This window comes from Pterocles gutturalis, unplaced genomic scaffold (genome assembly GCF_000699245.1).
Source record: "Pterocles gutturalis isolate BGI_N339 unplaced genomic scaffold, ASM69924v1 scaffold44315, whole genome shotgun sequence".
In the NCBI taxonomy this organism is placed as follows: Eukaryota; Metazoa; Chordata; class Aves; order Pterocliformes; family Pteroclidae; genus Pterocles; species Pterocles gutturalis.
The window spans coordinates 1-12014 of record NW_010139808.1 but is presented as its reverse complement, the minus strand read 5'-3'; the positions used below and the strand labels follow the sequence as shown (position 1 = coordinate 12014).

Here is a 12014-nt window from a genome sequence, read left to right as displayed (position 1 = left end):
CCAGCAAAGAGCAGGGGTTCCCTAACCAGAAGCATTTGTTTTAGAAGAAACTCAGATAAACAAACCACACCAAACTGCACCAGTGGCTGACATCAAGCCTAATCGGATGATGAAACAACCGATCGCTTTCTGCTGGCATCACCAGTTAAAGATGCATACAGAGCACTACTGTAATATGTTCTGGTTTCATTCTGCAGCTACCACTACGGTGTCATTAAATGAAAGAGCCAGGCAGTTCTGATCGTTCTTATCCTGAGCTAAGTCATCCTGGACTACTACAGCTCATTTTTAGAGGAAGAGAAGCATGCGAAGAGACTACATTCACATTTCTCAGCCAAAAAGTCAGCCTCTAAGCTTGCCAACGTGGGTATCAAGAGCTGCAATGGCTTAGAAAGAGACAAGCACGCACACGCACTATTTCACTGAGCACAAAGAAAAAAGAACTGTGTCACTACTGATTCATTTCTCTGACATGATTTCTTTCAAATTCTTATCCAAGGGAACCTAAAACTACCTGATGTGCAGCAGCACTAGAAGAGGGTTGGTGTTTGCTACCAGAAGAAATGAATTCAGCAAGCCCTACATAGAGCTGGAGTAATTTTCAGAGAAGCAACACGTCTGTTGTTGACAGGAACTTCATCCATGGGAGAATCCACCTGGCACGTCTCCAAATCGAGTCTACAACAGCGTGCCCCCCACCAGTGTAACCCTACCGCACAAAGTGACCTCAGAGGGAAACAGCAGCCTAGACAGGACAGAGCAAAAGTAAGAAACAGGTGAAATATTGTCCCGTACCTGTGTGATATCTGAGTGCTCTGGTATTTCTAATAATTCAATCTGTTGTTCCTGTGCCTGTGCAATAAAGGCCTCTTTAATGTCTTCGGAAGTACAGTGGTCCAATGGGATGGGAATGACCTGGAGAGGGAGGACAACATTTCCGTAAAAAGAAGAAAAAGACAAAAGAAACCACTTGCAGAAAGCAATCCATCACCGGAGCTGGTTTGCTCCTCAGTACTGCTCGGCGTCATCAAACCAGACAGGTGAGTACCTATCTGTACAGGCTTAAACTTATGAGACTTTTTCATGTAGGAGCTGAACAAAAAAGCTGAAAACTAAAATCTTGAAAAAGTTCTCAGCACAGCCTTCTCCTTTCTAATCTATGTGGTAGTTCAAGGCCGCTCTGATACAGTTACAGATCTGCCAAATACAGAAGCCACCACAATGAACCTTGAAATGGCTGACACACAAGGACAAAAAAACAACAAAAAAAATCAAAGGGCTGGTGCTGGTAAACAATTACCAGAGTTCTGCGTATATCTTTAGATTTTCAGCCTAATTCAGTTATAAACGCGAGCACCACGCTTCTTGTGCCAGTGCAAGCCAGGGAAAGTCAGAGCAAGGTCTTGCAACTATCTGAAAACCTTATGGGCTTCTTAATCAGTTCCATCCAGGGAAAAGTTTTCCTCACCCACTCAACACAACCAACACTGTGCTGCTGTAACAGGAAGAATTAAATGACTGTGTCAGAACCTGCACACCAGTTTTATTTTTGCTCTGGCTCTGTCTGTGGGTAGGACGACTTCTCTCCATGCTCTGGGAAAGCACAGAATGAAGAGGGAACTTTGAAGATCAGCTTTCTCTTTTGATTCATTTGCAGGTAAGTGCTAGTTTATATTCTCTCAGGGTGACACTAAAACCATACCTGTAACTGCAGATGCTGACTCCTATAGTTTCTTTCAAATAGGATTCCCTTGCTTCTGAAAAATTCCTTTAGGGCAGACTTGTACTTGGTCACTTCTTCCACCACCTCTGAAGACAAGTCAGCCACTGACTGATAGTGCCCGATAGGCAAAATCAAGACGTGATCAGGTAATAAGCCACCTTTGGCCAGGGCAAGATAGCACTAGAGTGAAACAATACATGCCAGTTACTCGCTGCAAGCAACACTCACCATGTTGCAGAAGTTTACTGTCTGACTGCATTCTGAGTATCCCCCAGCCTAGCGATTCTGCCTCAGGATTAGGAGAGTCTTTACCTCTATGTCATTTATTAGGGATTGTTTATTAGCAATTTATTATTAGAGAAATGAGAGAGGGACTGCTGAAGGACCAAAAAAAAAAATTATCTTTTGAATGCAGAAAATGCCCTGTTTGCAGGAAAGCAGCTGAGTGAACTTCACCACTGTGGCTAGAAAATACACTTGAAAATTGTAAACAGCTTTTAAAGTAAGTCGAACCCGTCCCCTTAGCAGTTTGAAGTGCATTATGCTATACAGGAACAATAACTTTAAGCAAAGTGAATATCCCAATGATTGAATTAATCTCAAAGATGTACTTCAAGATATCAACTTTGAACCTATCTTAACTTCTCTTTAATCTATATGTAACAAAACCGGAACCAATCATCCCAGGGAGATCTGGCATAACTATAGACAGTGCATTGGGATAGCAAAGCAGGTCCCAGTTTACACTGAGTTCATGCTGGAAAAGTTCTGCCAGATGGTAACATAAGAAAGCCATGAAGGCTGACACAGCAAAAAGTGTTCTGGCACTGTAATCCACCTCTGCTGCTGGAACAAAACTAGGCCATGCTTCATTTTTTAAAAGACTATCTATCTACTTATGTCCTTTGTAGAGGAGATGCAAAGAAACTGAAAACAAAACCAAGAGTCAGCTTCAAATAAAGTTGGTTTGGTTTAAGATTTTTAAATTTTTTTTTAAGGTTTTTTTAAGATTTAAAATTGGAAACTGATATTTTACATTGCCATGTCTTAGCACAATTCTGCCATCATGTAGCAAAGAACGTGCTACGGGTACTTACATGTGTGCCGATACTAACAACCAAATGCTTCTCAACTTCTGGGCTGGCAAGGCAGAACCAGCAGGGCCCCGTGGGCTGTGCTTTATTGGGAGAGGAAAGAGAAACAAGCATTAGCAGAAGGCTTATTTGTCAGAACAAAGAACTGAACAAGATCTGGAAGAGCTGTTATTTTCCAGCCACTCTTCCCAGTTGATAAAGTGCTGAAGATGTCAGAAGGACGCAGCTCCTGGAAGTACTGGTGCCTCTGGGAAATTCCAGCAAGAGAGGAGGTGGTGGCAGTTACACGCTTGCTGACTGCCGTTCTCATCGAGTGCTCTAATTTCACAGAAGACCACTAATTCCAGGAATTGAGTGGTTACAGCTCACTACTAAGAAAGCACCAGTGAATTTAAGCAAACAAAACAAAATGAGGTAAAATGATTACACAGGTACAGACAAGGATAGATGCTGTCAAACGCACTTGTCAGTTCTGGCCTGTTCGTGGTGCTCAAAACAGCTGGATTCACACTCAAATTGCAATACCTGAGCTGACCTTTAATAGCAGCTGATGGCACTGATAAGTTCGGCCTCTCCTTAGGGTCACATGCTATATTCGCATCCTCTACAGGCTGTGTACAGGAACAGACTATCAGCTCTGCAAATGCAATAAACATGATGGGGCTCTCCCCAGAACTGCAGGAAACCAGATGTCCAATTTTGGGGTTAATTTCCAAGCAAAACCACATAACAAGGCTCTCTTCTCCTGACATCAAACTCCAGAAGACTTTGGAAGTTCTAGGAATATGCACAATGGCACACTGTGACCTACAGAAGTGATGGGGGAAAACAAGAAAACCCACGCATATTCCTTCATTAGAACTGACTGCCATCGCAGCCAGTTGTGTCTCTGCAAGCATGTGTAGAGCAATGACACCACACTTGCTTTAGCATAATTTAACCAGTAGAACCATTATATGCAAGGACTATGCAAAGGGTTTGGAAATCTAATAAATAAAAACTGAATAACTTAGTCTCACGTAACAAAGGCAACCAGACTTATCTACCAGAGGCATTCTTGAAGAATGTTTTCTTACCCACTGGCAGTGGGAATAGCTCTCACAGAAACAAAAGGGGAGGCCGACATATACATTTGCTTTTTAAGCCCAAATTTCTTTATAACCGAGACCAACATTTCTAAAGACATACACTTGCAATAACCCCGTCACTGAGAAGAAGTCATGATAATTTCATTTGAATTTCTTCAAGTCAGACAAACTCTAATGAGACTCACAGCACAGAAATACAGAGGCAACAGGAGGGCTTCCTCCCTTCGTAGTTCACTAATACTTTGTGAACTCACGGCACAGAATCGCTGAAGTGGTGTTTCAAGAACTTGTCAGTACGGTGATCCAGACTCTTGCACATTGGCAAGCTGACATATACAGCTCAACATCCCGAGAAAAATTAAGAGTGAGATAGTCCCATGCCTCGAGGGAAGAGCTCAGGAGAAAAGCATCTGCATACTTACGGGGTTTTTTGGCTTGCTTAGGTTGTGAGTCCCCTCTCTCTTTCCCATCCGAGGGACGTTTCTTTCCCTGATGCTTCTTCAAATCAAAGAAAAACTGACAAGCTGGTTCGTCCTGTTTAGGAAAGAAAGACTGAGCCCATTATAACGGCATCACAGAGAGTCACAGTACATACAAGAACCTGATTTTTCTTGAAGAGGCGTGTAACCACCTTCGAAAAGCATCAACAGTGAAAGCACCGATATCCTGGAACAGAATTAATTGAGCTCTCCCAGTAACGTAGCAGACTTTGCCTCCCTGGATGCACAACCTCAACAAGGGAAAAAATTCTGGGAGAGCTGCCCCAAATTGCTATGTTCTCCTATTTAGCTTCATGCTGAACATTCAGAACTGCTTGATTTTATGGATTATTCAAATCTTTTTCACCTGACAGCCCAGGCCAAAAGAATGTCAGTATTTCTTAGAGATGTTAACCTCACACAGACTCACACAGAGGCTGATACCATTTGATGAAGTTGTCATGTACAGCATTGAATCTATACAATTTGATTGATACAGTTGATGTAAATAGTTTACACAGAACCCTGAAGTGTATTGGACAGAAATATTCCAAGGTTAAAGCCAAACACTGTTCTAAGCTCCCTGAACACAGAGAGTGAAACCAGAGTGAACCCATGGGGGAGAAGGCAGCAGTACCTCTGCGCACAGGGTTGCTTTGGTCTTCTGTGCCTCTTTCCATGATTTCCGGTATGGATTTTCTGTGACGTCCTGTGGCTGTTTCACCAGCTCGGCAGGGTCCATCAAGCTCATCGGCACAATGCTGAAGGCATAGAGATACTAAAACAAAAACAGATCGTTCAAATGAAAGAAGCTTTGCCATAACTGCAGGTCTGAAGAGGCCAGCTGTGAACTCAGCCACCCTGAAATGGTAACGCACAATTCAGCACTGCAACAACTCAGCAAATCAGTGCTTAAGCTAAGGCAGCCCATGAAAAACACATTCCCTGTGCCAGTCTCCCACCCAGCGCAACCAAGAATTTATGGAGTGCTTCCAAGTGGCTCATTTCACTTCAACAAAAGATTTCTTTTAAAAGCAGCAGTGTATCTGACTTGAAAAAAGAAATGACCTTGATCCTTGCCTGCTTGCAGACTTGCTTTCTGTCCACAACTCCTGGAGCTTTTTTTGTTACCAGGCCTGGTTCCTATGCCTTCTTAACCACTAGCTACCTGTCCTTCTATACCAATATTCTCTAATTTTGTGAAAAGAAGAGAAACAAGTTAAAAAAAAAAACACAAACAACAAACCAGCCCCATCCCAGAAGTTATGTATTTTCAGTGACTTGCAAGGGCTTCTTTGGAATTTTGCTTCTTTCTTAAAGCAGGACATGTGAACAAAAAGTAGGAAGAGGAAGGAATGGCAGCTTTCTGACCTCTTTCCTCTGCAGCTATCTTCACAGCTACATGCCATTTGACCAGGTAGAGAAGAACAATGGTGCCTCAGAACACATATTGCAGCCCTTACCCCTCTGACAGAATGGGCAAATGGTATCTGTTACTCAAGTGAGAGAGATCCCTCTACATCAGTCAAGCTTTTAAGCAACCAGTGCAGTCCTCTGTCAAAAGCTGGGCTTACTCTGCCCTATTACTTGTACTTGAGAAAAGAAGAAAGATTCAAGAGTGTCAGTACCTTTTTCTTGCTTGTATTGCCGACATCAGCAAGTGCAATAAACCTGCTCACGTGCTGGGGGGTCTCCTGTAGCACTGTGTGGTTTCTGAAAGGAAGCAAAACACGGCTGTACTGGCATGTACAGTATAGAAAAGGACAGTGGGTAAACTGCGTGTCCTCCACGAAGCTCCTCAGACAGCACGTCAGCAACATGTACAGTCTTCGGCCAAGAACGAGGAGGCTTGAGGACACACAGACTCATGAGATCTAACAGCAAACAGCCACACAGACCAAGGTGACATCTCATCGCAGTCCAAGTAGAGAGATGAGAGGACAATTCACTAGCCTGAAAACAGCTACACCTGTAAAGTGTTTCCTGCAGAAAGGATAACAACCTCACCCAACATTAACACAACAGCCTTAGTTGTGTTAGGGTGGGTTGTTCTGACGCTAGTCACATTTTATTAACAAAGTTATGACTGGAGACACCAGTCTCATCACCACACAAAAGCCTTTTTATGATACATTTTCAGAGATACACCCCTGAATTAGGCTGAACACTGTTTAAATGTGACTAAGGGCAATTAACTTGCCATCAGATTCGCAGGAATGTACTCAAGCAAGTGTTGTCAGCAATGGCACAGTTTTCGAGGCAGCAGGAATTACGGTAATAAGATGCATCTGTGAAACAATCTTGACCCTGTGTTGGGGCTGGATGACTTAATAAAATTATTTTAGTTTTCCTCCTGTGTTCTTTAAAAATTGAACTCTCATTATAAAAATAAATGATATTTCACACGGTCTTACAAACCTGTAAGGAAGTCTTTCATAATAGGCCTTTTCCAGGGCAGCAAAGTGGTACCTTGGTTTGAGACTCGCAGCTAGATCGGATATTAACTTGGAGCCACATTTCTTGGTATTGATTTCTCCCTACAAAATGCAAACCAAGTTTTATTTAAAAAACTGTCAGATTGCAGTGAAAAGAAAGAGTTTTATACAGAACTGCATGCTGGAAATGTAGAGACTGACTATAGCAGTTACTGTTCCCTGGAAGTGGGAAAAAAAGTCAAAAGGGCTTGATCTCGTATTGCCAGCCAGAGCCTACGTATTTATTCCATTCTGTGTACTCAGGGTTTGCATCCACTCATTTCATCAGTCCACATTTGTCATCTTTTCCTTCTCTTGGTCTTGTGAAGTCAGGGCAGCACAGAGTGAATTTGGCAAACACAAACAGATGTCAAAATCATTAAGACAAGTTTTCACCACATGCCCAGAGTGCCAAAGGAGTTTTCCTCTCTGTGCTCCGTCCTGCTGCCCTCAGAGCAGGCATGGCAGAGGGGAGCCCGGCAGTGGTTGCACTGAGGGCTGGCTGCTTCCAGCCCCACTGAAAACAGCCAGAGCTATAAAGCACCTCAGGAAAAAGAAACGCACAGACTTCTCCAGGCAGTCGATTCTCATCCATGCAATTTAGCTCCTCACACTGCTTTTGTTGAAAGAGAAGCTTCAGGTGACAAAGAGCAAGAGACTTAACTGTTCATTCCTCAAACTTCCTGCTTTATTTGAGTGACAGTATTTCAGGGTCTCAGTGCTCCAGGGAAACTCCAAGACTTATCACTGCATCTGTCAGGTGATAAAGTACACACTCCACAAGATGCATATTTGAATCACTGGAATCACTAGTAATATACTCCTCTGTTAATCCATTCTCAGAAAATTCATGTTGAGGTAAGCCACAAGTGTAACAACCTGACCTACTGCAGAGAATCCCCAGAGGAATTTCAAGACCTGAGTTTTCTTTTTAAGCTAGAACATCCCTACAACTTGTTTGTCTCCAATTCCCTGGAGTGTTTTTTCTTAGGGGGGGAGATGAGGGAGTGTTCTTTATGCTTTTAGACTGAGGATTATATATCTTTTTGGATGTTAGAAGATACTGAGAGGAAACAAAAGTGTACTCTTGCCACGGTATGCAGCCTTGCTCCCCAGGAAGGTTTCAGAGCACCTGAACTTAAAACTGGAAAGTCACTTCTGCTAAGGAACACTGACAACAGAAAATCGGACACTATTGACTCTGATTTTTCAGGCAGGGACAGATAAAACACCCTGAGGTCTCACAAATTCTCCTCACCATTGGTCCTTCTTCTCTGAAGAACCAGAACATCTGCTGTCCATTTTTTACTCTCAGCCTTCTCAAGCACTCGGAGATAGCCCAATAGCCCAAATTGTCACAGCAAGCAGAAAGGCAATCCTTTGCTGACTCCATCTGGACCCCGATTCCAGCAGACAACAGAACACTTACCGCACTGTTGGCAAAAGTCCCCACATCTCTGGGCCAGGGGGACGTGAGCAATATATCCACACCTTTGAAGTTTGGCATTGATAACAAAGATGTTTTTAATTCTGCCACATCCTTTGCGCTAAAACTGTAGGCAGGAGCTGGCTCATCTTGGGACTCGATACCACTCAGGTATGCGATCTGCAGTCCAGAAGTACCACTGTAAAGACCGCGACGGCCTGCAGTAACACACAGGCATGCACTTGAGATGTAGACGCTGCAAGTAATTTCTTAGTCACATGATGGACAGAGGAACAAATTCATCAGTCCTGCCTTACCACTACTGAAACTGTCCTTACAGACAGCTCATGTTCTGTGCCCATCAACTGCAGTAAAGACATGTTTTAGTGCAATGGCTCAAACCCTGCCTACAAGGTGAAGCAGCTGTTCAGACAGCCCCCAGTCTTCTCTCCTCGCTGCTGTCTTGCTTCTCAAAAAAAAATCAATCTGTGTCAAAAACTCAGTAGGAAGGCCAACTGAAAAAAGCCAAGTGCAAGTATGTTTACTTGTTATGTTTTTTTGTCAGGTGGCATTCTAGAAAGAAACTAGGTTTCCCTTTTACCTTTGCTACAGCTCCATTACTTTTTAAGATGACAATTCTTCCCTCTGCTACTGCAGAACAGTCTCAGATCATAGCAACATCAGACTGCAGGTAGGAAACCTTCCCCATACAAAGACAGCCACACTATGGGAGTAAGACATTCTCAAAGAACAGGCTCTTTCAACCACTCTTCCTTTCGGTTAGTTCAGTTAGAAAACAACAAAGGAAGCAGGGTTCACTTTCACATTTTACATAGCAGATTGTACCAACATACCAGTCCGAACTCCAGAATAAGAATTGCGAACTTAACATTTCCAGAAGAAGAAAGGGCTTGGAAGTGGAAAGATCAGAAAAAGTTCACAAAAGTACCAGCAGGCAAATGCACATCCCTTATCACAAACCACCTGCAGCCTTACCCAGGTAAGTGATGTTCTCAGCTAATTCGCAGCCACTGACGTCTGGGAAATAGCACACAGTCTCTTGGTCATTAGCACCAAGCACGTAGGTTGGAATTGGAGCTGGGGAGGAAAACCACACTCACTCAGTCTTCTTTAATTCAAGTACATTAGCACAAGCTCAGTCCACATTTCCTAGAAATTGCAGCAGGTCCCATTCTACAGACCCCAGCACCACTCCTCTGCAGCGTGCCGAGGAGCAATAAACACAGACCAAGAAATCTTCCTTCCAGATAAGCCCCCAAGCCTGCTGTTTCTACAGATGCACATAACACCAGCAGAGAATAACGTCTGCTTCAACTACAGTTCGCTCCACTGCCGACATAAGAAGATCAGCTCTGAAATGATCCGTAGCCCTAAAAGCACAGCTCTTCCCTAGGGCAATGCTGAGGAAATACCAGACCCCCCAGGGACACCTGGTGATTCAGGTTAAGCTGGTCTAAATTCACATGGCTCTTGAAAAACTGTAAACCATTGATGTTTTAGGGGAAAAGCTCGTGTTCACCAGCTCTTTGATTCTCTCAGTAGAAGAACTTGCCATATGTCTTCACCTTGAAATAGTGCATATAATAAAAAAAACGCAATGACAAATACCAGTTTTAATTCCTCTACGGCTAGGTGATCAATAAAAATTTATTTCTCAAAACAGCAGAAGTCAAATCTTTTTAAGCTTTTAGGAGTTAGAAAAAGCTATTAGAAGTTAGTCAGAATGTCAGAGACACCCCCTGCAGATTTCCTGGCAGACTGGTACACCAGTAAGCTGGTCAACAGTTCACCTGGTCAGCAGGTCTTAGTTTTTCACTGAATCAAAACTAGCAATAGTTTCCTATTTAAGAAGGGAGAGCAGCACAAATGCAGCAGCTCTGCTACACCTGTTGTTAGACTGTTGCTTGAAGTTCCAGCTCCCATGGCCGGAAGATACATAAGATTGCTTTCAACTGCAGAGCAGAGTTTGAAAACCTTATGAACAGATTAAAACCAAAGTGAAGTGACATGAATCTTGTTTGCGTCTGTATGCATACAGGTGAAATGTTTTCAACAGTTCAAAGAGTAAAGACAATTCAAGTGAGAATGAGCAAAAATGCATCGGCCCAGGGAAAACTTTGCTGTTAACACACACTTTTCTCCCTGCGCACACAGGGCTTCCTCAGGGAGCAAAGTTGGGAGCAGTAACAAGTCTCCTTATATTCTCATAGCAACAGGAACACAAGGCAGCATGCCTCGCCACGGGAAGTCCTCAGCCACAAGCAGCAGATGGGACAATCTTTCTCCAGACGGCTCATGCAGATGCACAAACAAGTCGGGGATAATGGGGGAGTGATGCAGCAGCAGAGAGAAACCAGGCAGCAGAAGTCCCAGCTCCTTTCTAGCTTGCCTCATGCCAGGGGCAAGAGCCAGAGTAGCACTGAAGAGGAAAGAGGAACACTACAAACGCTCATGAGGTAGCATCTCCTTTACAAGAGGGGTGTGGAGAGAGGCAGAGAAGCCTACACAGGACTTTTCATATCCATGGCTGGGAAAACATCTTCAGCACAAGGGCTGTGGGGACCGAGGAGGAACGGGGAAACCCTGCTCCTTTGGAAAGCCACCTGATCTCCATGTCTGAAAGAATAGAGATGCTCAGCCCACCAGCACCTCTGCTTTCCCATTTCTTCTCGGGCCTGAACGCAGGGAGGGGAAGAACAGCATTGCTACACCCTGCAGAGAGGTCTGTGGTGGAAGTGTGAAGGTGGGTGTGAACAGAGAATGAGCGGAAATTTCTGCAAGGGAAGCACCAGGAGTGGCAGGAGGAGGGCTAGACAAAGGCAGGTGTGCTGGGGTCCCACAGCCTGCTGACCGAAGCACCATAAACATCTACGTACAGCTTCTGAGGCTACCCAGGTTGAGAAAGCAAGGGCCGCCCCACGTGGAGACAATGGCAGGAACAGAAGTGGAGCCATAAGACATCCAGGCAAGGAGAGAGAAGACCCTGACACCAATGAGCAGCACCCTGTGTTTCTCCTATGACCATGAAGAGAGCTGGCCAGGTGACCCAGGCACAGGCTTTGATGCCCAAATCGTGGGCAGGCCACTTGGACACAGGCACCTTTGTGCTCCCCAGTCTGAGAGCAGGACAGAAATTAGTTTCGTTTTAAAACAAACCCATCTGTCCCTTTAACATGACACCACTTCACTGCGACTTCTGAATTCAAAGCACACTGTGATGAGACAGCAAAGCAGGTCACGAAATAGTGCAGTCACCACCATCCAGAGTGAGAACGCCTTCCTTACCTTTCTTGGCCCCTGTGCAATACTCTGCCCATTCTGCCTCTGAAGTAGAGCCAAAAAAATTGCCAACGCATAAAAGCATCTAAAAACACGGGATAAAGAGAGAGTTGCTATTTGACCAAAGACACAACACATGCAACTTTGTCACCGATAGGCTGTACTGTCACAGCACTGTGCAGCCCTTGTTTGTTATGGTAAAGAGGTTCCTCTGTGTTTATCTGCGTCTAGTATTAAACATGTCACAGCAATATTACCGGGTTTAAACGTGACAAGGAGACAGCTGCTCTCCTGCGCTCTCTGCCCGCAGGTGACAGCTCCCCCCAACCCCTTGGTGCTGGGCAAGGAGGTCTGAGGGAGTGCAAAGCCCCCTCCACCAGGCCTTTCCTCCCACCAGCACAAAGAGGAGGGTCCCGGCCCCAGAAACCCG

The 12014-nt window shown here is 44.3% G+C and overlaps 1 protein-coding gene across 1 annotated transcript; it reads right to left on the bottom strand.

Moving 5' to 3' along the window:
- Positions 1 to 795: 795 nt before the first annotated feature.
- Positions 796 to 11669, bottom strand: CWF19L1 (CWF19-like 1, cell cycle control (S. pombe); the record flags this gene model as incomplete). Its single annotated transcript, XM_010083443.1, has 10 exons — positions 796 to 915; positions 1703 to 1903; positions 2821 to 2900; positions 4328 to 4439; positions 5022 to 5162; positions 6013 to 6097; positions 6803 to 6921; positions 8288 to 8502; positions 9281 to 9382; positions 11591 to 11669. Coding segments are annotated over 10 exons (1254 nt in total), but the record flags the coding sequence as incomplete, so codon positions are not given.
- Positions 11670 to 12014: the final 345 nt, after the last annotated feature.